The 27199-nt window shown below is 35.6% G+C and overlaps 1 protein-coding gene across 1 annotated transcript in view; it reads right to left on the reverse strand.

Annotated features, from left to right (window-relative positions):
• The window catches only part of LOC109544714 (cilia- and flagella-associated protein 57), a gene marked incomplete in the record, with an annotated part of 73226 nt that overhangs the window by 28973 nt on the left and 17054 nt on the right, over window positions 1-27199 (reverse strand). Inside the window, 11 exon segments of the mRNA XM_048663853.1 lie at window positions 395-575; window positions 632-773; window positions 830-972; window positions 4282-4599; window positions 4724-4895; window positions 10651-10871; window positions 13960-14282; window positions 14339-14516; window positions 18878-19029; window positions 19086-19222; window positions 24474-24739. Of these exon segments, the coding sequence (XP_048519810.1) occupies window positions 395-575; window positions 632-773; window positions 830-972; window positions 4282-4599; window positions 4724-4895; window positions 10651-10871; window positions 13960-14282; window positions 14339-14516; window positions 18878-19029; window positions 19086-19222; window positions 24474-24739 (2233 nt within the window).

Consider the following 27199-nt stretch of genomic DNA (forward strand, 5'->3'; position numbering starts at 1 on the left):
ACCCTGTATATTGGAAAGTAATTTTAGAATGTGGACCTTTTAAACGTGAAAAACTTTCGTTGGACGAATTTTCTTGTAAACTTCATATTTACTGATATATCGCACTTTGACGCACTAATGAGCAACCCTGTATAGTAACATAGTATAGTTTAGTGAGATCATGAACAGCTACTGCGTGCATGACGTTAACTTCAAGCAGTGGCGGAACTTCGGATTTCGTCTCTCGTACCGTAATATGCTATTAACTGTCTTCAAAAAGCGGATGAAATTTCTATGAAAAACTTCTATATGAAAGTGGATGGAATCTTACTGTGGAATACTCAGTGTAAATTGTAACTTGATATAACATTAAGGCAAATTGGAATATTGAGCTGAGGAGTATACTAATAATTACCTAATAGCTTCTTTTTGACTACTGCGGCTTCTCCCCTCAATCTAACATTTAAATCCTGCTCCTCTTTGATGTCTTTTTCGTGAGACGCTTTCAATTCGTATACTTCCCTGTCACAGTCATCTTCGATTTGCTGCTTGATCATTTCGTGTTCTTTGACGAGTTTCACCACTTTCTCTTTCAACTAAAATTGAAACATGCCGATAAATTTGACTTGCTGCCCAATTTTGATCAACTTGCCTCTTCGACGGCGTTTTCTTTATCCTTTACTATTTCCAGATAGTTGTTTGTGATACATTCTTCGGATTCAGTTTTCGACTTTTTCAACTCTTCAAATTGTTGCTCTTGTTCTTTGAGCATTCGATTCATTTTTTCTTCAAATCTGTAAATTGGTAGAAGGTAGCGGTTTTAACGCTTAATTAAATAGGAACGTTTTACCTCATATATTTTTTGTATTCAACAATCAACTTTTCATTATAACTGGCTTCTAGTTTTTGAATATATAGTTCGTGATCGACTTTCGTTTTTGCAATTTGACTGTTTATATTATTCAGTTCTTGAATATGATCCGACTCCATTTGCTAAAATTTGTTTTGAATATATTACGTTCCATAAACGTACTTCTCTCTTTTTGGCTCATGCAGTTTAAAAATAATCTATTTGAAATTGACTACAATTACAGGCATTCACAGTTTCTCTGAAAAAATCAAGTTGTGCTGAAGTTATGCGATTAAATACTTTATTTGAGGGGGGGGTATTTGAATATTTGTAGTATTCTGTACAATATGTGTCAATTGACAGTTTGAGAGACTCATCGTCACGAGGCTGTATTTTCGTTAAATGCAGTACTAATTTGGCTCAGCGTTTCGACCTAACCCCTCCCCTTTTACGAGCTAACCCCTCCCAGTTAAATTATTTAAATCTCTAAAGCCCATATAAATGAGATTGCACAGTTCGTTCGATAAGGGACACCCTATACCTCGAAACCCCTTTCTCCCTTCCCCCTCAGCAAACCTAGCCAGAGGTACACAGGGCAAGCAATGCTTGGGCGGCATTCTTAAAATTACCTAGTCAATTTCGACAAATTCCAACTCAAATAAGCCTTTAAAGGCACTCACAAAAGAGCAAAAGTTCCGACAAACTAGCTCTAGCGGAAATGTCAGCAACACAGTTCGATAAGGGAAAGCCCCCTAACTCGCCCCCGCGCAAATCGCGTCCTGCAGCCTTAAAAGCCTCAACAACTTTTCCCCCTTTTAGTTTCAAAAGCCTCAAAACCGCCCAAAAGAACCACCACTAACGCAACACACCTCAGCCAAACTCCCCCAACACCCTCACCTAGGTATCCTCAAGGTACCAGCACAAAACACGCAAGGCCTTAAATGGCCAAGTCTAGTAAACATCCACGCACAGGTTCGATAAGGATGCGAATACATTTTCAATAATAAATATTTTGCAATATAATATAGTGCGCAAGAAGCGCTTATCAAACGATAATTTAAAATTCAAAAGTTCAAGCAAACAACCCGAATTGGAAAGAACAGTCTAAGATTTATTTAAAAATAAGCATCAGCAGAAAAAGTCGAGAAGTGAGCAATAGCGACACTCGGTATATATCGGGCACTTTTATATTATAATTTGTTGGATATAATGGGCGAGGTCTTTAATAGCCATCTTGACCTAAGCATATATAGATTTTTTTTGCTACTAATGGATAATTGTCTGATTCAGTCTGTGAGGATTGATTCAATTAGATTTTCAATTTCACATTAATTGTCGCAAGATTTAATAGCCTGACGTTCAATTGTTAAACTTCTGAGGTTAAACTGCCCAATATAAGTTTTTGGTCTCCAGAAAACAAATAATAGTTGTATGAAAAACTACTCAGCAAAGCCAAAAATTAGCAAATCTTAAAGGGTCGGTGATTTTAGAAGTGAAAATAGATAGAATCTCACTTGAACTAAGACAAGTGGGCGCGCTAAAAATAATGAAAAACGTAAACATCTTTTATTATTTATGTAGGGATTTTTTATTATTATTGTTGATCTAGAGAGAGAAATATAACTTCTCAATAGGGAAATGGAGTAAATAATGATGACTATTCAGGTTAGTAGTAAAAAAATAATAAACTAATAAATTCATGATCCCTAGACATACTATAGGACTTAGAATGTCTAAGGTTGGTATGCATAGTTGACCTTCGGCACGTTTCCGGATACTGTTTTGGCGGATTGCGAGCGTGCTGCCGCCGACGCAAAGGCGACGGATTTTCGTTGCAAAGTTGTTCTTTGGCCCATGCGTAATATGCTCCAAGGAAGGAGCTGGCGTTTCTCCCATAGAATGAGCATGCGTAATATCACTATTTTGGTGGCCCGCGCCGTCCACTTTTGCCGTATTATTATTAATCAACAGTTAGCTATCTCATGGAATCGTTTTAAAAGTCGGAGTCATAACACAGTCAAAGGGAGAAAATATATACGCCAAGTTAAGTTTGGTTCCCAAAAAAAAAATAATTTTGAACAACTTAAGAAGGAACTTACTAAGAACTTAAGCATTCAAAAAGAAAAATTACGATCTTTGCTTCAAATTACGAACATTTTTGATATGAAAAAAGTTTTTTTCTACAATTTTTTGATGAAAAGGCACAGCGGCAATGATGTTTTTTGTCATTAACAGATAGTTACAGGTGGATAGCTTTTATCAATAATAACAATGATTTGTCAAACTGTGACTTACTTTGAATTTCCCTTTACGAATTTGCGGATATGCGATTAGTTCAGGGGAAATGCTATAGTAAGATAGTAGAACCTGAAAAAACTCAAGCCAACAAAGGGCGAGGAGAGTGGTTCCAGGAAGATAGTGGACGATAGATGTTCGGGTTCCAAGCACAGAGGAACACGTATTGGACATAACCGAACCAGGGCCTTCCAGGGGCACTCAGAGCACAATAACTGACACTTTCTCAAGCCTACTTTTACTTTCCTACCACGTTTGTACGATACACATAGCACAAGGAGATACAAATGGAGCAGGAGTTAATTAACTGAATACAAGAAGCTGGTTGATAAGAGTGGATAATAAGGAGATTACACAGGCACTAGCGTGTTTCGAGTTAACCATTCAAATGTTTGCTGTTGTACGGTTTATTTATAAACACCCATATTCGAGGTTATGAGAACAGGTGTACATTTCGTCAAAAAAACTTGTTGAATTTACCGTTTATCCTTGTCTATCTTATTGTCAGTCTGTTTAATTCCATGGTTAGGCAGATTACCTTGAAAAACATTGCTGCCGTATTTCTGATATAGTTTTTTCCAAATTTCTCAGTTTTTAATAACCATTAATTTATTTTACTATTTTTTCTGTACTCTTATAACAGCGCCAAACAACACCTCCAGAGGAATGACGCCTATTTTGAATCACCCTGTATGTTGCCACCTTAAGCATTCATTTTGAATAATCATGAAAGAGAGAAAGTTCTTGAAAGGTTTATCAAAAATAGAAAATATAATAATTATTAATTTTTAGTATCACCATTTGAAACCTTACTGTAGGAAATCTACGACCGAAAATAAACGAATGCAGTTTTTACAAGACCACAAGCTCGAATGCAAAATTATCTGTTTATTTTGATGCACGAGTGTAATTTTGATGAATATATCCTGAGTAAACAAAGTAACTGTGGATTCATTTTATTTCTATTATATTTTATTACACTTTTACAGACGGACAGATTATCATACGAAGGAAATATTAATTTCAATGTTTCCAGTTTTTGTTGTGGGCTGAAAATTATTTCTTATGCTTTGGCAATATGATAATAAACATTATGAAAATATAGCAAGTTTCTGGCTACCCATTTATATTATTTCTAAATCAATGAAATTACTGACCTCATTTTTAATCTTCAATTCTTCAATTGCGTGACAATATTCTGAGTGAATGTCTTTCATTTTAAGTGAATGTACAGCATCATTCTGTCTCATTTGATACGAATGTTCTGTTTCCAACTCTTTCAATCTTAATGATAAATTCTTAATTTGATCCATCTTGTCTTCAAGAATTTCTCTAGATATTAAAATTTCGTTTGATGACGAAATTTCTTTGTCTAGTTTAATCGCCTTTTCCTCAATATTTCCCAATTTCCAGAAACATAGGCTGCCGTCTATAGCGCCAGTAATAAGGCAACGGTCGTCATAAGATAAATACATCTTAAATGTATTCAAATAATCAACAACAGAATAAATTAAATAGCTACTTTATATCAATTCAGACTTCGTCAATATTAATTTGAAATAAAAACATTCTTTTAATGTTTTTTATAAGTAGGCTTACCCCCGCAATTTTTCGCTTATGCATGGAAAATTCATTATATTCAGCTTTTTCTAGTAAAGGTATTTTTACACTGTATACTGTTCCTTGATTCCCAGTTATAAACAACATAGTATCTAACTGCGATAGAACAATTACATCCAATCCCGCTTGAGGTGGAACCAAGACTACATCTCTGAAATGAAATAGTAAATATTTACCTAGCGGTTCGAGGAGGCATATCACCAGGAATGGCACAATGTACTATTCAGAGAATGATGATGCCTCTCATCGATATGGAGTGTGAATAATTGTCGACAAGCGAGTGCAACTCGGTATCCAGTTTTGTCCCATTCTCAGACCGCATGGTTCTACTGAAACTGATCTCAAATAAAATTCCAGTAAATGTAATTCAAGTATATGTACGTACAGCAGATGACAAAGATGAAATAGAGTCGTTCTACCAATATCTAGATAAGGTGATCAAACCTATCAACAATCACTGATTATAATGAGGGATCTAAGTGCGAAGGTTGCCCAAGGGGAAGTGACTGGTACTATCCGAAAGTCGGGACTGGGTCGCAATGAACGAGGAGACAGATTGGTCGAGTTCTGTCAAGGGGAAGACATGATAATAACCAACACGTTTAATTATCTTTCTCCACGACGTCTTTCTACTTGAGAAGCACCATCAGACCGAAAATCAGGTTTAATTATAAACTAGATCGACTACATTATGATCCGTAGAAGATTCAGAAATACTATTAAGTCATTAAAAACATATCCAGGAGCTGATATAACATCCGATCATAATCCGGTGGTAGGTGCAATTCATGTAAAAATGAAAAGACTCGCTCGGAAAACAGCCAAGGCACCTATGGACCCTAGAAGACTAAAGGACAATGTAGTGTACAAGAATGTTGAGAATATCACAGACGACAAATTAAACGAACTAAGACGCAACGATAATTATAATATCACTATAGACCGACAATGGTAAAACATAAAATAGGTACTAAAGGATGTAGAAAATATCAGAATTGAAACCGATAAAAGGAAAGAACAGGGAATTGATGGCATAGGGGATACTGGACCTGATGATGATACGAGGTCAATCTAAGAACAAATCTGTGCAAATATATAAGACCTTAAACAATGACGTCAGAAGTAAAGTGAGGCAGGCCAAAGAAAAATGGCTACTTGATGAATGTCGAGAAGTTGAAGCCTATCAAGACAAACCATATTTTCCAATATGCACAAAAATATAAAAGAAATGACCGGGAGCCCAAAGAAACGTTAGCCAGATATGTTGGTAAACTGGAACGAGGACTTGATTGAAGAACCGATAGACAAAGTGGCAAGGTGGAGCGAATAAATCGGATTGAACTGGCCAACCCAGACATGGAGAGCAAACTCCATGCCTGGGTTCCATTACTATTTAAAAAAACAGAAGTTTATTTTTTATCTCGAAAATCAAGTTGACTCTGACAACGAGTGCAAGTTTGTTGGCTTCATCGCACAAAAGTTCTACCAAGGGCAATTTTAACTTTTTTTCTAAGTTAAGAAGTTTACGTAATATGTTATAATTAAAAAAGTGTTGATTTCTTGTCTTTTCTGAATATTTCAGGAACCAAGTCGGGTACCTAAATTTTGAAAACGGTAATGAATAAACAATCAAATTCTGCCAAATTTTGTCCGTTTAACGGGTCTTTAAAAATGTAAAAGTTACTCATACAAAGATTCAGAAAATATATATTCTCCATTCTATTGTATGGAATGGAGGCTTGGACACACACTGGAACATAGCAGCATTTGAAATGAGGTGTTATAGGAGGATGCTGAGAATTGCACGGGTTAACAAGGCTTCGAATGAGAAAGTACTCCGCCGAATGAATAAAGCCAAATAAATTAGTAACACCATAAAAAGACGAAAACTAGAATATCTTGGACATGCTCTGAGAGAAGATAGATATAACATCCTTAATGTAATTATGCAAGGTAAAATAGAAGGCTGAAGAAGAATCTCTTGGCTGTGCAACTTAAGGGAGTGTTTCATGTCTATGAAAAGTTAATGATCAATGATCTGTTTACAATTTACAAGTTATTAAATCACAACAGGTATTCGAAGTTCTGCCTCTTTAATTCCCCTATCCTTCACTCTTCGCAGCATTGCTGGGCTTATATTTTAAGCAGCATTCGGTTAACTAACTCCTGTTCAATTTGTATCGGGTTCGATTCCTGGTTTCTTTACGACAGTTTGCTTAATTTTCTCGGGTTTCAGCTGTATCGTGCCCATTCATGGCTTTTCTAAAACTGTCTTTTTTTTGAAGTTTTTGTTGGCAAGCTTTATTAAACCATAATTTAGTTTGTTTCTTTTTGATTGTCCTGATGGATTTTTCTGCTGTCTTTTTTATCGATTGATCAATATAGTTTCTTCTTATTTGCGTGCCGTCTCCAATCGCAGGTTGAATATAATTACTGCTATTCTTACTTTATTTGCCGATATTCTGAAAAGTTCTATTGAGCTACAACGAGACTCCCTCAAATCCCTCAAATTTCTCAACCGTGAAATTCTCCTTCTACCAATGCTCCTTCTTCCCTTTATATTTCTATATTCTTTTTGAACCCTTTCTATTGGTTGGCCCCATAAATTTATGTTTGATATTTGGTCTGTCTTAAGTCCATATTGTTCACGAAATGTACGAGTTCTGTAGAATAGTGTTTGGAGATCTTCAGCGGAGGTTGCTATAATCGCTGTGTCGTCTGCAAAATTTAAATTGTTTATAATCTTTCCGTTTACCATTATTTCCTCATTTTCACATAGTAGTGGCTCATCAGAAATTGATTCACTGTATACGTTGAAGAGAAGGGGAACATAACACATCCTTGTCTCACTCTTCTCCTTATTTACATTTCTGGTCTTTCTTTATTATTCACTATTATTTGTGCGAGTTGATTCCAATAAAGATTTGTTATTATTCTTAATTCTCCGTTGTCCATGTTTTTTGTTTGGAGAATTTTGACTAGTTTTTAGTGTCTCATCGTATTGTACGTAATAGATATGAATATCCATATTTATGTCTTAACACCTCTGTGCTTACACATTTAGTAAAAACAACGTTTCTCTCGTGCCTAGTCCGTTTCTTCTTGTCTTCCTCTATCATCTCCAAGCAACTCGTTGATATATTCAATTCATCTCCTTAGTTTTTTATTTGTATCTAAAGTTAGCCTTCCGTTTACATCCTTACTCCTGGTTTTCTTTTCGCTCATGCTTTCTCTGGTACTTCTGGATTTCTTGGCACTGCTCCTTTAGCAATTTTTATTTTGCTTGTTTAGTTTCATCCTTTATCTGATTGTCTATCTCTCTATACTTCGTATTATCTTTGTTTCAAAATGTCTCGTTTCATCCATTAACTGAAGGATCCTTCAGTTCTGTGATCTCCTTGTTTCTTTTTATGTGGTTTTGGTGTTGTACTCCCTTTTAACTCTAGTTATTTCTGTACTCATTAGAATACATTTTTCTTCTATTTCAGTGCTTTGGAGAATTTCCTCATTCACATTCGTAAGTATTCTTTTGATCTCTTCTGTCAAAAGTACTGATAGTACGAGCTAAGGAGATAAGTAAAATATGCTGTTGTTTTGTGGGCGATGCGTCGAGCAATGCTTCGGCTGATCTAGCGCTCGCCCGGTCGCCCAGGCTATGCTTCAGGAGTTGACGGAGAGGTAAAAGCCAGGAGGTAGTGCAGGATGGGAGAACTCAGAGCTTACTGGTGCTTCCCATCCCCCCGCTAGTTGGTTGGATGGATGGTTCCAAGGAGGAACCGGTTTGGTGTTTCTGTGATATTTCAATTTTGGTTGGAAACGGAGGAGTGAAGACCTAAAGGCGTAAGCTAGGGGGGTCGAAGAGAGGCTTTAAATCTATCACATGTCCTTCCCTGTCTGCTGGCGATCTCTATGTGTCAAGTCTTCATTTGGGTAATTTGAACAGTATACTTGCAGCTACAAAATTGTTGCTTTGCTAGAATTGAACAAGTCTATAACCTCTCTCGTTCCTAACCCTCAGTCCATAGCCACCCGTGCACTTATTAACCGCTTTCTCTCATATTTTTGCATTAAAATCTCCCATTATGAGTTGCACATCTTCTGTTTAAGTGAATTTTAGGACATTTTCCAAATCTTCGGAAAACGTTTCTATGTAGTTATATGGTTTCTGTTGGGGCGTAAACCTGTATGATGTTTGTTTTCATATTACTTGAGCTCAGTTGGATCATTAAAATTCGATATGAATATGGAGCGAAATCTGTTACTGATTGGTTTATGTTTCCGTTCAGTGTTACGCCTACTCCATATCGGTGTGAACCGTCTTTACATCCTGAATATAACCATATGCGTTTCATTATCTAGCATTATCTTTCCGGCATCGGGCCAGTGAGCGTAGCTAATGCCCAGTTCATCTATCTTTAGTCTTTATTAAATTATATATTTTTCTTGATTGGTACAAACTCCCAACGTTCCGAGTCGCTATGTTGTAATACTTTTGCAGGTTGACGACCGCGGAGGCCTTGCCATCTTGAGATCTTCCTCCCCTGTCGGATATTGGTACCCGCTTCCCTTCACCAGTAAAATAATTCAGATTTTTCGTAGCCGTAATGAATAATACTAGGGAACAATAATTGAGTAGTTTCCCGTGGCCTCCCCGCTTCCAATGCCGTTGACACTTAGAATGAGTTCCACAAGCCTTCAACATCCAATGTGCCATCTTCATTCTCAATGAGTTTCTGTTCTAGTTCTTGTTCGTATTTTTGTTATCTTGCTGGATTTTGTAGTTGCTCTAGGTTTCATTGTGCGGTTTGGTTAGTTTTGTGTTTTTTTCTAACGCGATATTCTGATTTTGAGTTTGGCTTTTACCAGAAGAAGAATCTATATGTCCGTGTACTCCTCTAAAGCTTCTTGCATCTAGAACACTGATCCCATGCCTGGCACCCACCACGACATGATCAATTTGGTTACGGGTCACATGATTTTTGGATGCCCAGGTTTGTTTATGGATGTCCTTATGAGAGAATATATTGTGGATTTGATCAGTATGTTTAGAAGTTATTTCTAGTAGTCTTTGTCGTTGTTTGAAATATTGTGAAAACTATGTTGACCTATTGTCGGCATTAAACTGAGTTCTTTGCCTATTTCTGCGTTCAAATCCCCGCATTTAATATCATATTCGGTTTGGACAGGCTTTCTACTGTTCTTTCAAGCAAATCGTAGAACCAGTCCTCAGTGACTTTGTCCTTGTCTTCTGTAGGAGGAAATACTCATAATAAGGATATGTTATACCAATGTGCCTTTAATCCAATGTGCCTATCAGTTATGGGTTCAAATCGGGGACCACTGTTTACCAGCTGCTCTTGATGACAATGACGAAACCATTTCCGGACTCAGGTCGCTCATTCTGATTTACACTGAAAAATACCGCAGATTTACTAATTTTTAGGTTTCCGCTGTCATGCCATCTAATCTCTTCTACCGCCACTATGTTCATTTCTGCTTTTCCAGTTGTTGTATGGCACTGTTAGTAGCTCCTGTTCTGTACCAGCCCTGTACGTTCCATGTTCCAATGCTCATAATCCATTTCCTTTGCTAGTGTTGTCAAATTATTGAAATTATTGAAAAATTAATTGCTAAAAATGTATTAATAATTTATTAAACGTTAACGCTCTGTAGATCAGTTACTAATAAGTTTTCGAAAAAGTTTTATAGGAATTTGTGCCATTCATTTTAGACGAAAAACTACTTCGTGAAGTGTTGGTCGCATCATTTCCGTACACCCTGTCTCAGAGCCAAAATACAACAACCTATACGTGACTGTGTGTGAAGGTGTTAACATCTTCAATAAACGAACTTCTTTCACATTTATTTAAGCAGTTCATTTCCATTCAAATATTCGTAGTAATTACCTATGCACATTCGAGTTTACTAACTCTCTGACATGTCCATCTTCACCAACTGCATATGTTTCTTTGCCACATTGCGTGATGGCTACACCAGTAAATGGATTCGACTTAATTATAGTTTCCGATAATCTGGCAGCCTCGCAAACATCCCAAACATAAACTGCTCCTTCGGAACCGCAAGATGCCAAAAGACGATCGTCTTTACTCCATGACATACAACGTATCTGCAAAAATAAATTATGACATGAGTTTGTCCACATCAAAAGAGCGACTCTAGGGGCACTTCATCTAAAGATCGTCAAAAAGGAGGTACTTGCATTTAAAGAGGTTGGCAAAAGTTTACACAATAATTTTTTTAAATACAGGTGCATTCATATCATACACAGTGCAGAGGACCTCAAAGCATATCAGTTTTTGCATGACCTTTCCTTTCATAATGCTTACCGTTGTATTGGCTTCCGAAGTAATGTGTATAAAACTGTATATAAAACTATTTGGAAAAATATCGAAGATCGATATCCAGAGAGAGAGCAATTCAGAATGTGTATTTGTTTAATTAACGACTTTATTTAGCAGCAATCGGAAGTCGTTGTTTCTCAATACAAGGTAATTAATATAAACTCCTGGAAAAATTAACGCATCAGCAGAACTTCTCATTATTTTTTGCAATATTTCGAAGATTCCAATGATTAAAAATTGTGTGTGGTTGCCCTGGGATATCCTTCGTCACTACTGATAAACAACAAATTTTTTTAGCAGGCGTCAAGAGCAGTCTGTAATTGCTTGTGAATAGGGCATGTAACGCTGTTTGAAGTGATTTTTAAATGACAAAAAATTAAGTTTTTTTCTATTTTGTTTAAAAGTTAATGTCATTTATTAAATGACGTTTTGTCTCAGAGTATACAATATGAATCGTCCGCGCAACTTAACAGAATATGAAGCAGTAAAAGCGATAACTCTAATTAACGAAAACGATATAATTTGTTAGAAGTAAGGCAATCAATCAACAATTAGCCGAACTGTATAAAGTTACTGTAGAGGCAAAGGGCAAGGTCGTAAGAAGTATAAAGATATCTTATGCAAGTTGCTTTAAGAAACAGACGTTCTACCAGTTTAGAGCTAAGCAGAGCACTAGCGGAAGCTCGTAATGTAATAATTTCTGCACGAACGGTCAGGAGAAAGCTCAATGAAAGAGGACTGAAAGAAGACCGGCTCTATGCCCTCTGGTGAGCAGTGGTTACCAGAGAACATAGAGTTGCTAGACTGAGTTTTGCTAAGGAACAGAGAAATTGGACACTTAACAACTGGAAGAAAGTTTTCTTCTCGGATGAAACAAGAGTAAGTATTAAGTCACCAGATGGGTGGGGCCAGACGTGAGTGCGTCTAGCCAAGGCAATGAGAGAGGTTTGCTGCCTGTAACATATTTCGGAGCATACCGTTTTTGGTGGATCAGAAAAGCGCTGGGGCGGAATCTGCTTTAATGGTCAGCTGAGGAAATTGATGTTTCAAAAAAATATTTTAAACTTCAAGTGTATAAAGCTGAATTGGCTCAAGAGCTAAAGCCAAAAGACCATGGGCAACGAAAAGCTTTTGTTGATTGGACTTTGGGACAACGACAATTGGACGGTGATTTTCCAACGAAAATTATCTTTAGTGATGAAGCCCAGTTTCATTTTGATAGCTTCGTTAATCGACAAAATTGTCGCATTTAGAGTTTCGAAAATTCGCGATTGATCGTTTAGAAACAGATGCATCCAAAAGGAGTCACTGTTTGGTCTGCATTGTGGGCTGGAGGCATCATCGGACCATTTTTCCACCAGGAAAATGCAGTTGGTCAAGCATTAACCGTGAGTGGTTTTCCTTACCGTGAAATGTTAACTAACTTTTTGTGTCAAAGTTGCAAAATATGGATGCATGTAGCAGCATGTAGTTTCAACAGGACGGTGCAACATTCCGTACAGCCAGAAAAACTGTTGAATTACTACACGAGTGCTGCTAGTGTTATTTCTCGTTTTGGAGATTGGCATTGGCCGCCCAGATCATGCGATTTAACTCCTTTGGACTTTTTTCTTTGAGGGTTTTTTAAAGTTACAAGTTCATGTGAACACACCAACAACGATGGAAGTCTTAAAAGATAAAATTCAACGCTGTATCTCTGAAATACTGCAAAATTTAGGCGCAATAGTCCTTCAATTTTTTTTTTGCAAATAATGGATCTCAACAGCATGTAGTTTCAGCGGTACGGTACAACATTTAGTACAGCCCGAAAAACTATTGAATTACTGTACGAGTCATTTCCTGGTCGTGTTATTTCTCGTTTTGGAGATCGGCATTGGCTGCTCAGATCATGCGATCTAGTGCTATTGGACTTTTTTCTTTGGAATTTTTGAAAGTCACAAGTTTACGTGAACAAACCAACTACGATTGAAGTCTTAAAAGGTGAAATTCAACGCTGTATCTCTGAAATACTGCAAAATTTATGCGCAATAGTCCTTGAAAATTTCGTGAAGAGAAAAGGACGTCTGTCCCAGCAAAGGCGAGGCGGTCATTTGTCCGATGTCTTGTTCCATTCATAACCGCATGATGTGTACTTCATTTTTGAAAAGTTGTTTCAAACTTATGCCACAAATATATATATATGTTTTATGTAAAATTTAAATTTGTAGTTCTTATTGGAGCACTTTTTATGAATCTTAAGGAACTAGAGAAAGACGTTCTTATCGAATGGGCAAATATTCCCCAACAGACCAATTAAAATTTGATTAACAGCAAGCCCAGACGAATGCTATAATATAGCATTAATAAGAATTAGAGGAGGATCAACACTAAATTGAAATTCTTGCCATTTAATTTAAGTTTAATAGTTTTTTTGAAACATTTTTTTGATGTTTTTTTGCACTTGAAATTATTGTTTGTTTCTGTTTGTTAACTGATTTTTTTCAGATTCAACCATTACAATTTCTCAAACCAAAATTAGTAAAAACCATTTTATTGCAGCATTACGTAGGTTGTTAGATTTAATACTTAAAAAAAATAAAGGAAATAATGGAAACTTTTGATAATTCCCTTTTGATGCGTTAATTTTGCTCAGGAGTTTATTAATCAACTCCAATTGTCTACATATTTTTGTGACAAATTCATGCAAATTGCCAAAGCAGTAAAAGATCCAAACCTCACAAGCAAATTTGTTCTATTTTATTTATAAAATATGCTTCATATAAATGGAATAAATAAATGTTTAAGGTTTAGTTATTAAGAACAAAGTCTGTATACGCACCTGGAAGATACACGAGTAATTTACATTTTCCTTACCTTTCCATTATGCCCTTTAAGAACATACATTAACTCGAAACTGACGCTTGAATAAACTTGAATAATATTGCCATTGGTACTAGCAAAGAAGTGTCCCATACGACTAAAGCATGAGAGCTTGCATCCTCGTATGCTGAATTCCTTAGTAGTTATAATGTCATCGATCATTATAGTCATGTAACGCAATTTATCTGAGAAACCAATTACGCAGTAAAGACCTGTAGGGTGCAGAGCCACCGAGTGAATGTCGTCTTCAAAATTTTGTACCAGCTCTATATCGCAAGTTTCGTAATTCCATATTTTTAAAGAGCGGTCCTTCGCTCCTAAAAACAAAAGTTCTAGTATATCTAGCTAGCCCTTTGGCCTTGAGCTGGCAAACCAGAAGTCATGCAAATCGGTTTCCACTTGCATATCGACATGCTTCCAATAGGTCCCAAGTGCAAAGGATAGCCGTATTCATTCATGATTGATTCATTTCCTCCTCCGGATCCGTCTTGCTGAATCCATAACCGGGCTTGATAAATTTGTGTCTCATTACATGTTGCTATCAAACGGTCCTAATAACAATAAATACCTGCGAATCCTAACTATCATCAAAAGAAATATGGTCCCATGTGCATGTAAATATGTAGCCCGCTTCTAGCCCTTTTATAGTCTGTTCATTCGCATACAAGGACCTAGTTATTCTCTATTTCAATTCGAAAAATGATAGATACCCTAGTAGAAATCGGAACTATTTAATTGGTTAGCAAACTACCCAGTAAACACAAAACGCTCTGCCGGGAGACGGGCCACTGCAGAAATGCTGTAAGCTCGGCTTCGAGCCAACACTCGGCAAACTACACGGCTATATCTGTCCGCCCGTCCGACAGACGGCTGAGCGAGGAGAATTTTCCAACGGCAGGCCACAACCTACCCCCTTCCGACCTCTTCCGCGTTTTGATATTTTAGATGTCGTGTAGAATCGGAACCTACCAGGTTGATGCCTGCCATCACCATAATTTTTTACATTTTCTGTCACTTTACAGAACATTTTTAATAAGCGCAATTGGGTATGGGATCAAAATACCGAATGCACAATTTTGCAGACTGCAAAAGTTGACTTATTTATCAACACTAAATTGATTGATTTAACAAAATATTGATTTAACAGAAGATATTTCTATTTGAATGTTCATAAGGTAGTGTACTTCTTCTTCTTGCTCTTATATTAGGATTGTATCCTGTTTTTCATCAACATCATAGCTTCAGTTTTGCCGCTGGACTCCAGCTCTCATACCAGCGGGTTGGTGGTCGTCCCGGGGGGCTTTTTGAACGTGGTACTATCTCTCTGACAATTTTTGCCAGTCTGGTGTTACCCATCCATCAACGTGGTCTCTCCACTCTCGTTTCCTGTTGCGAGATCTCACGAAGTCTTGGATATCGCACTTAGTTCTTATGTCGTCGCTTCTTACATGATTCAGTAGGCTACATCCCACTATAGATCCTAGTGTTCTCATTTCAGTTGTTCTCAGAAGCCGTTTAGTTAGGACATTTTCAGCTGGGCGATTAGCACGGCGTCGTCGGCATAGCATATCACCTTTATTTTTTCATCACAGGTAAAGTAATACGCATAAATATATAACGTTAAAAGATATGTACAAACAGTAATGAAAACAATACCAATAAATGCAAAAATAGATGAAATATATTAGTGTCTTTATCGAGTATCGCATAGGTATGGTAAGCGGCTGTATCTTGGAAAGTAGTTGTTGTAGAGGGTTCGAAAGACAAAATTGATAAAAAATTAGATAAAAAGAATTTGCTGAAAATTATTTTGAAATTTATCAGATAACCGCGAGATGGCAAAAGTGCAAACGGTGTTTTAAATAGTCGATATTATACAGAAATTGTCCCGTTAAGTGGAGCGTTGTTAAAAGTAGCATTTCAAAATTACTTATTTCTAGAATTTATTTAATTCCAACAAAGCAACTGTAGGTACAGGGTTATTGATTGAACTTTGGCCACCCCGTTTTTGCACCTAGTTTAAAATTTAGAGAAAAATGTTAAATACAAAAGTTGTAGATATTAACGTTCAGTTTATTTAAAGGTAATATCGATTGATACAGGATGTCTCAAATTTACGTGGCAGAATAAACTTACAATTTTTTAAATGGAATGCCGCACTTTTTATTGCATACTCGAACTATTCGCACAATTCAAGGCCTATTCGATATAAATGTTCTCTAATGATTTTCAACTGGTTTTGAGTTAATAACCAATATTAATTGAACTTTGGCCACACCGTTTTTGAATCTAATTTGAAATATAGAGAAAAATATGAGACACAAAACTTGTAAATATTAACGTCTAGGTTATTATTAGATAATACCAATTGATACAGGGTGTCTCAAACTCGTAGCGGTAGAAACTTACATTTTTTTAAATAGAATCGCGCACTTTTTATTTCATATTCCAACTAAACGTACAATTCTAGGCCTATTCCATATAAATTTTCTATATTGATCTTCAAGTTTTTTTGAGTTAATAACCCTTTAACTATTCGGGCATTCCATTTATAAAAATTTGAGTTTGGTCAGGCACTTGAATTTGAGACATTTTGTATCAATTGATGTTATCTTACAATAAACTAGACATTAATATCTATACGTTTTGTAGAGAACATTTTTCTCTTAATTTAAAATTAGATGCAAAAACGGGGTGGCCAAAGTTCAATCAATATTGGATGTTAACTCAAAAACAGTTGAAAATCATTAGAGAACATTTATATAGAATAAGCTTTGAATTCTGCAAATAGTTCGAATATGCAATAAAAAGTATGGCATTCCATTTAAAAAAAACATAAGTTTGGTCTGCCACTTGAATTTGAGACACCCTCTATCAATTGGCATTACCTTAAAATAAACGGGACCTTAATATATCTCACGTCAAAAGTGTATCTGTGATATAACTTTTGTATTAAACATTTTTCTCTAATTTTCAAATTAGATGCACAAACGGGGTGGCCAAAGTTCAATCAATATTGGTTATTATATATTACACAATATTTATACAATATTTATATCGAATAGGCCGAGAATTGTGCGAATAGTTCGAATATGTAATAAAAAGTACGGCATTTCATTTAAAAAAGTTTTGTCTGCCGCTTAAATTTGACACACCCTGTATCAATAGGTATTATCTTAAAATAAACTAGACGTTAATATCTACAACTTTTGTAATTAACATTTTTCTTTAATTTTCAAATTAGATGCAAAAACGGGGTGGCCAATGTTCAATCAATAACCCTGTACAATTATGTGGTCGCTTATGCCGATGATTATTTTAATATAAGACGTAGTATCGCTTCTGCTATGATCAGCATGATTTAACTATAAAAGAAGCCACAGCAAAATCAAGAATTTAGTCATTAGATGTTTGGTCAGCAGTCATAAGAACCTAGTCTCAGGTAGTCTACAGTCAATCTAAGTCTGTCTAAAGAGGGTCTTAAGATATACGAGTCATAAGTCATAGTTAAGGTTCGGTTACAACTAAAATCTATTGTTTGTATTAGTTTGGAAATAAACTGTTTTTAAAAAACAAACTTTCAAATTAATCAATAAAATTTTACTCATTTTAAAAACGAGAAGCAATAATAATTAATAAGTTCATCTAAGTTTAACACTCTGCTGTAGCTCTAAAATAAACGTTAAAATAATAAACGTTCAAAAAGTTTCCGTCATTCGCCACATACATATCTGTCCTATGGTTAGTGCCAAATACAGCACATTCAATTTCGGTTTGTGGAATGCTATTGATGGCATGGTATCTGTGATACGATGTTTGCTCGAGTTGTGGGAACAGTTTTGTAAACTATACCTTTGAATCTTCTCCAAAGATGAAAATCCAACACAGTTAGATCTGGAGCTGGTTATGGGAATATACTACCTCTTCCTATCCAGCGATTGGGAAAAGTTCTATCTAAAAGGTCGATTACATTTATGAAATAGTGAGCAGGACATCTATCTTGTTGAAACCACATGGTTCTTCTTGCTTCCAGTCAACTTTTTCTAACAATCCAAGTTCACTTGTTAAAAATTGTAAATAATTATCTTCATTAAGAGATTCGTTGAAAACAAAATGACCTATTATTTTGCGTTCAACAATGCCAAAGATTCACTTTTCACCTATTTTGACGATAAACTGACGTCTCAACCAGTGGGGATTATCGGTTGATGAATAATGCCCATTATGTAAGTTCACTGATCCCGTATTGCTAAAAGTAGCTTTATCAGTCCACAAAATGCGTGATAAAAACTAATTATTTTCTGTGTACATTTTCTTTAAGCGGAAATTTGTCTTGTTGTTAACTGCGGATTGACTTGCATATAAGCTCAAACATTAATAACGTTTTCCTCAGTCTTTGCTCTTTTTCTTCGTAAAGGACCGCGTACGGTGTAGACACTACCAGTTTCATAAAACCGTTTTGTTAGCCGCTTATTTGTTCGTCTTTCTACCAGGGTATATTAGCAAATCACATTCTATCAAACATACATTTTCAAAAGACTGAAAATACATTTTACCACATCAAACATACTAGCTACCATCTAAGGAAGCTCCATTTACGCATTGTAAACTAACGCACGGTAAACCAAACGCACAGTTCTGTCATCATTCATCAGAATATAAACGTCGTATCTTGTTTAAAAAAATACTTACCCTACCTAAAAGTGAGTCTAATGGTTTAAAAGCAAGAAGTCCGATATTTTGTCCGAAAATAACATTAAAACTACGGAAAAATGTACCTTATTGAATATTTGTTTATGAACGTATGACGTTTCAATTTGTAATTCTGGGATGCTGTCAAATTTTTAATCGGTGTGACAACTGACATATTTAAAAGTATACAAATTTATCTTTTAGTTCTAGTAGTCCTTACCTGTGCAGAATTCACTTTTATTGAATTTATTGCAGTTTTGATTTCTTTAGGACCATCATCGTATTCTCTATAAATAGTTTTATCTGGAATTCGGAAAAGAGCTCGCTTTCTAAACTTATGTGGTGTTTCTCGTTCATACAGATGAATTCTCCCTATGACAAATGTTTAAAATGCAATAATAAACACCGTTTCCACAACTTTGTAGTACCATTCATAAATCCAAACGCCAAACCGCGTGGAAAATTATGTATAGAGCGAATTTCATAATTCTCATTCTCGTCTTCCACAAAGTTTACGCTGTCGAGTGATGAGGATTTCATGCTGGTTTGTGAGCCTTGATCTAACCTAAACTCAGATTCATAAATTAACTAAATATGCTACAATTACTTCATGCAATAACGAATGCTCGATAATTGAAAGTTTATTTTTTCATAGTCCTTAAATCGAGTAGTTACCAACTGCCTTGGAACTAGTATTTTCGAGTGGCAATACTTCAGCTAAAATTAATTTTCTTTGATTGAGCTATTATTAAGCAATAAAAACAAATTAAAAACCCATTTTTTAATAATTAAAAGAAGAATATTTACAGTAGGTTAGAAAATCCATTCTTCTTGAACCTTCAGAAGGCAAAGGTTTCAAGAAGGCAAAGATCTAAAAGAACGTTGACTTTTACCAACCATGAGTTTGTGTAAATTTTAAATCTGATGATGGCGCTGTTGTCTCGCCGAAACGTATTGCAATAAACGATGTTGAAAATTTTTCTTCACTCTTTGACAGACCCAGGAAAGATAAGAATATCATAACATAGCTTAACAAGGAATAAACCTTTATTAGTATATTAATTGATTGCTATAACAACCGACGGCGCGGCGTACAAAAAACTTCAGTTTTTTTCCAAAATAGACAGTAACTTGGAAATAGTATATTACGATACAAGAGACAAAAGTCGAAGTACCGCCACTGCTTGAAGTTAACGCCGGAGGCAAAGCTCAGGGTGCCATTGATGCAGTGGCGGGCTTTCGACTTTCGTCTCGCGTACTGTATACCGTTTCCGGTGGGAGCCCTGTATATTCAACTATATAGATATCATATCGACTTCTCATATTTTATGAGGATTTTGTCCCCTAAGAAAACGTGACGACAAATTAATACTTTTAACGTTTCTATCACGCTGGAAACGCTAAAATACATCATTACGTAACTGGTCGGATTCGCACTCCTTTGCTCTGGCTGGCGCCGGCTGGTTTTAGCACCGATGAGAGGTAGTGGGCGTGTCCTAGGCCTTTTACTGATTGACACTGATAAATGACTGAAGATTAAAGGTCGAAGCAAAATGGGTTTTGGCTTTTTTTCAGGAAGATAATTTTTTCTAATTAAATGCCCCTCGAATAAATTCAAAACCGGCACTTCAAGATTATCTCCTGACAATGTCGTTCGTATTGTCAGCTCGGGAATGTCGATGTCAGGGCACTCCCCAGGTAATGGACGACTTAGCGCGCCTATTTAGACCATGGGCAAAGAGATCAACCGGCGTTGGCCATGTTGTAACTTTGTATGCATTACACCAATGTAAATATTTACTAAATTAATTGCTATCTAGATATCTCAATTTGGAATTAGAAAAGCCCGGGGAACTGGAAAGGCAATATTTCATAACAAGTTCTAGTGCAACGCTGTAGGGATACGAACCGTTGTTTTATATATTTCGTTTAAAGCTTTTGTCAGAGTAAAACACACAAGATTGGTAGAAATAATGAGGTATGCAGCTTACGTGAATATAGCAGGCAACAAAGCAGAATAGGTGACGGTCCAAAGAGGCGTAAGTCAGGCGTGCATCTTATCGCCGACCTTATTTAACGTCTACTCTGAAAAGATATTTAGAGCGGCACTGGAAGACTTTCCTGAAGGGGCTACAATGAACGGCGAAAACATAAACAACATCAGATACACAGATGATACTGTTATTCTCGCAAGTAGCCTCAGCCTCAGCGTCAGCAGATCTTCTAACTCTGCTTGGGAAAAGTAAAACAACGAGACTTAACCTTAACACCTCTATCTGTGAAAAAACGAATCAATGGTAAATGCAAACTGGGATTAACCCGTAGAAATTAGATGCAGAATAGAGAAGGCAAGAAATGCATTCAATAAAAAAAAATATTTTTCCTCAGCGGAAATGGGTTTGCATCTGGGATTCAGCCCACATCTGAAAATAATAGTGGTCAGATGTTACATAGTCCTTTTGTACGGCGTTGAGGCGTAGACCATGACAGAAACCTTGATGAGAAAGCTCGAAGCCTTCGAAATGTCGATATACCGAAGAATTCTGCGCATCTCATGGATCGAACATGTAACTAACAAAGAAGTACTTAGAAGAATGGAAAAAACGATAGAGGTAGCATTCACAATGAAAAGAAAAAAAATAAAGTACTTCGGACATATTATGAGGAACAATAAATATCGATTATTACAACTTGTTCTACAGAGAAAAGTCGACGGCAGAAGAGGACCAAGAAAAAGAAGGAACCCGGGGCTGCAAAACCTACACTAGTGATTTGGGATGACATCCGAGATAACTATTTAATTTTAATTAACTATTTAAAGGGATTTATATTGGTCTTTCTTCGGTGGATACTATATTTTGTGCATTGACAGAGTTTGGCATTTACTCAAATTATTTTAGACATTTTTTCAAGTGTACGTTGTCTATCAACAATGAGACATTGCCGACAGCATCTATTAATGGAACCCACTGCATAACTAATGAATTAACTTAGTTATTGATTTGCAACTTTATATGTACTTACGTTTTATTCTTCTTTGTCCTTTGTGAAAGCAATGAAAATAATTACAACTTTACATAAGATAGTACAATAAAGATACACAATGTTAAATTGAGTGTAGATTTGAAAAAGGCCATTTTATAGGTTAATAAATTACTAATAATCAGTATAAATTGGTCAGGAAATGTTGTGTCCTTGTCGATCTATAGATTGTTGGTCAGAAAATATGTAGTTTTTCAGCTACTTTTTTGCTTTTGTCCATTTAATTGAACAGCTATAACACAAAATGTTATCAGATATGAATCGTGTGGCGATGTTGTTATGCCCCCGAGAGATATAACTCATTTTTGTAAATTTGAAAATTGCTGATAACTGTAATTTTGTGAAATATTTTATATTCTGTAACAGTTTCGCCGCATCAGAAGATGTTGGCGGGAGCATGTCGAAGGAATGGACTCCGAAAGAATATCCAAGATTGTGTCGAATGGAAATCCAGCTGGTAAAATACCTATCGGAAGACCACCGAAAAGATGGAAGAATAGTTGGACATCCATATTACAGGAGAATCAACAACATTGACCAGACGAAATAAACAGAACAAAAGCTCTTTAAAAAGAATAATAAGAAGAACATTGCCGCTTCTTGAAATGTAACCCAGTGGGATACATTTCATGTAACCTAATTGGTCCTTTTAAAGGGACTCTTAACAGCAAATAAAAAAATAACATTTTTGAAAATTACAACTGGCCATGATTTAAAAACATCATAAGATTTTCGAAATATCTATTTTTATGACAAAATTAATTTCGAAAACCGTATGTGAATATCTCTAACAATTTTAGAGATACAGGGGTTTTCCAGAAATCTGCAATTTGGGAAATGCTCTCTAACTCGTTTTCTGTGATTTTTTATCACATTTTTTGTGATTTTCTTCGGAAACATTTCCAAGGCATCTTTTCACGTGCTATCCGATAGTTTAAATTTCATTTGCGGTAAGGAAATATTTTCCCAATTATTAACAAACAATACAGTTTAAATGGGGTACTCTATACAGGGTGATTCAAAATTGGCGTCATTCTTCTGGAGGTGTTATCTGGCGGTGTTTTAGGAGTACAGAACAAATAGTATAAAAAATTAATTGTTATTAAAAACTGAGAAATTTGCAAAAAACTATATTAGAAAAACGGCAACAATATTTTTCAATGTAATTTGCTTAATTAACGTTACGTAAATACCTTCGTAATTATTTAAAACTCCGGTAATCATGGATAAATAGAGAAAGTAACAGTAAGATAGACAAACAATAAAAGGAATGGTGGAATGACGGAACCTATTTTGAAACTCATAACCTCGAATTATTAATTTGTTTACAAATTGAAAAAACATACATTTGAGTCTGTAACTCCAAACAAGTGCCTGTTTAATCACCTTATTATGCACCCTTCTCGAGCAGCTTCTCGTATTCGGTTAATTAACTCCTGCTCAATTTATACTGGTGTTCAGTAATCTATTGGTTTAATTACATACGTGGTGCCTTTTGCTGGTTCTTATAGCTTCTGCTATGTTACAATGGAATTTCCACATAACTAATCGCATATTTGCAAATTCAATGTTTGTCTACATTTTGTGAAAAGAGCTTGACAAATGTTTGTTATTATTGTTAATGACAAAAAACATCATTGCCGCTTTGCAAAAACATCAAAGCCTGCGGGCACTTGGACTCGAGATCGGATACTACGTGAAAAAGTGCTTTGGAAATGTTTCCGACTGCAGTTAGAAAAAAATCACAGAAAAAGAGTTAGAGAACGTTTTCCAAATTGCAGATTTCTGGAAGCACCTTGTATCTTTAAAATTGTTAGAGATATTGACATACGGTCGGGGTCAGACACCGACATCAGTTTTTGTTTATCGGGTATGGTAATAAGAACTTCCGTTTAAAAGTTTCCAATTTGGCCCTCTCTGTACAGAGTCACTGGATCAGCAATTTTGAACGGTTTGAGCACCATTGATGCAATTTCTAGAATCTCAGAAATTATACAGGTCAGGCTTCAAATTCCCTTCCCTTTGCTGACTGTAGAACTGAACTTTTATGAAACAAAAAAAAACAATGCATATAGCAATATTTATAATTCGATTAAAAGACATAACACGAGTATTAATTTATAATAAATAAAAATAGACAAAAATAAAGGCCATCGGTTTCATATTTTAGTTATTTATAAAATTTAAACTTGCAGATTTTCCTGATATTTAATAAGCTATTGTCTGAAAAGTGAATGGCATTATTATTATCCGCTAGTCTATTTGCATGTAATATTCTTTTATAAAATATATGCGGTTTTAATAGCTATTATTTTTGTAGTTTCCTATTATTTTTGTCTGAAAATGTATTTTCATACAACGGACATACCATAATGTAAATTTATTTTTATGTTAAAAAGTCGCAGATGGTTTTTACACTTGCAAACTCGCTTTAGAACACTGCCATTATAGTTGATGAAACATTAATAATTTTATTTGCCTTGGTTAGAGAACATTTTGAGCTTCGCTAATTAAAACATACATTTGCATTTTGACGTATAAAGCCCATGTCCCATGTATCTGTTTCCACGATGATACGATGATCCGTTCGTACGACGACGGACGAATTGACAGATCTCCAACCAATAGAAACACTTTTGTATCATCGTATAAACGGATGCATGAGACAGAGACTTTACTCATGCGAATTATCCGATGAATTCTAAAGTTATGGATGACCTGTTTATGACATTGTAATGGTGCGAATGCGTATATGTCTATCTGTTGTTACTTACTCTTCTTTCAGATTCATATTAATTATGGGCAAATCCATCGCATGAAAAACGGCTCGCACTTCTCCTGTTTCCAAAATGATAATTTTTCCTTTATTACTGCCGACCATTAACCTATCTTGAGACAGCCAGCAACAGCTAGTATAGCTGACTACATCGAATTTATTATAGCCAAATTGCCTCCATGTGTAGTCTGAACATCCTAAACAGCGCAAGACTGATTCTCCAATGACAGCCAATTGGTTTGCATCGTTTGGATTACATGCTACCTATCGAAAATAGTATTTTTAATAATCTGTTGAAAAAATTGAATACAGAAAAAACAATTGTATGGGATAAGGGCATAAGATACTTTCATACTGCATTTCTTACTTCAGTATTTTGCTCCACATATAGTTTTTTCGAGAAATGTAGATTGTTAATGTCTTTCATAATACATTAATATTGAGTAAGTGCAGAAATAGACAGCAACTAGAGTCCAAGCCGATGTGAATACATTGGCATTATAAAGTGCAGGTTTCGAAATCGCTAATTTAATAGCCAATAGAACCGTAAGATACAGGGCAGCAGCAATGAAGAACTAAAGAAAGAGCCCACAACTTCCTGGAACGACATAATGTGGACGTGTACCTAGACCACGAAACGCTCTTGAAACATGGAGCAAGGTTCACACTTCCAAACCAGAAGATGCACAGATATGATAGGCCACTAGGAGCGGAGGCACACTAGTCGCAGTGAAAATGTTCATACAACACCACGAGATCGTTAAACCGTATACACGTCTGGAGGAATCCATAGTTGCTGTCCAAATCGAAGAGTTGGAGATCAGAGTTGGAATGGAGGATGTTGGAGGGCTTTTTCCAAATGTTAGGCCAACGATACATGGCGGGGACAATGCCAAAACCTATAATTGCGGATGCAACTACAACATCCTAGATGCATCATGCTATCAAACCAAGATATAAGATATATAAAAATCCCGGACTTCCCAAAGCACCGTGATGAGAGTTTAAAGAAAACACAAATTCCATCCTTATAAATTATCAGTTTCCTAAACTTTACATCCAGGGGATGAGGAGCTGCGTCTGAATTTTTGTCAAAAGTCTCTAAACAAATGCCAACAAGACATACAATTTCCTCATAAAATATTGTGTACCGATAAACTGGATTTACGTATGTTTAATCTACATAATGAACATCTTTGAAATCAAACCAATCCCCACGTTGAGCAAAGAAGACCACAAATAAAATTTGGGTTTAACGATTGGAGCGGAACGGTAGGTTTAAAAATTCTTGGACCATTTACTTTTCAATGCACCTTAAATGGTGGTCGGTATCTTCAATTCCTTCGGAATAACCTGGATTTTATGTTGGACGACCTAGATTTAAAACATGGTGTAATGTGCAGTGGTTTCAGCATGATGGCGCTCCGATTATATTGATACGAAAATATTGATGATCGGTCCTTAAGAAAAGCAAATTATTCAGTTTCAATGCGTTGCAATGTTTTCCTTGATAATAATGGTGGACTTTTTGAAAATGCTGTACAATAAAACTTAAAGTTTCTAGAGTTAAATTTAAATTATTATTGGTATGATTTGATTTTTACAATAAACACTTTAAGTGATCAGCCGTCTTAATTAAAATAAAGTTATTGCCAACTTTAACGTAGTTGTCAAAATAAATACTGTAACATACTGTTATCATTTGTTACTATGGAAACAATGATGTATGTCTTATAGTAGTTTCCAGGGCGACACTTTATTTTTGAAAAAAAACGAACGATGTGATGCATCACATCACATTAAATTGTAATAAAATGTCCTATTCGATAAAGCAATAATCAAGTATGGTTGCCATTTAGAAAACCCAATATTTGTGAAATTTGTCAAAAATTATAGTTATTTTGGAGAAATGTCTTATACCATTTTGTTTGAAATTTATTTTCCTACAAGATTTCTATTTAATGTTTTCCTGTCAAATTAATATCCACAGCACTAGGAGTAATTTACCATAAATAAGTTTCTCCCAAATATCTTTTGACAGCTGTCCAAATTTAGAAATATAAAATTGGTTTGGAGTTGAACATTCAAAACCACAATTCTTTGTCCATTTGATCTTCTTCGTGATTGCTCTAGTTTTGAAGATCCCTGTATTAGTTATCGAAAAAACTCACCCAGCAGATAGTCTAAATAAACCAAAGAAATCCGTGTTTCGCGGATAATATACGGGGTGATTCAAAATTAGCGTCATTCCTTTTAAGGGGTGATAGAGGCTCCCTTGGGGAGTACCAGGAAGGAGTACGAGAAAGAAGAAATTTCTAGAAGATATTAACAGTTGAAGATCGAATTTCAACTTTGTCATTAAGCATTATTTTGTTAATGTTATTAATTTATGTTATTAATTGCTCCATGTTTATTGGTAGCATATTGGAATACTTAAGCATTCAAAAACAAAAATTGCGGTCTTTGCTTCAAATTGCGAAAAATTTTGATATAAATAAAATCATTTCTATAATTTTTTGATGAAAAGGAACAGCGGCACTGACGTTTTTTGTCATTAACAGATAGTTACAGGTGGATAGCCCTTGTCAATCATAACAATAATTTGTCAAACTGTGACTTACTGTGAATTTCTTTTCACGAATTTGCGGATATGCGATTAGTTTGGGGGAAATGCTACAGTAACATAGCAAAGCTAAAAGAACTCACAACAAAGGGCGAGGAGAG

The sequence above is a fragment of the Dendroctonus ponderosae genome, unplaced genomic scaffold (assembly GCF_020466585.1).
Source record: "Dendroctonus ponderosae isolate FM_Combo_2020 unplaced genomic scaffold, Dpon_F_20191213v2 Dpon_F_20191213_2, whole genome shotgun sequence".
Lineage (NCBI taxonomy): Eukaryota > Metazoa > Arthropoda > Insecta > Coleoptera > Curculionidae > Dendroctonus > Dendroctonus ponderosae.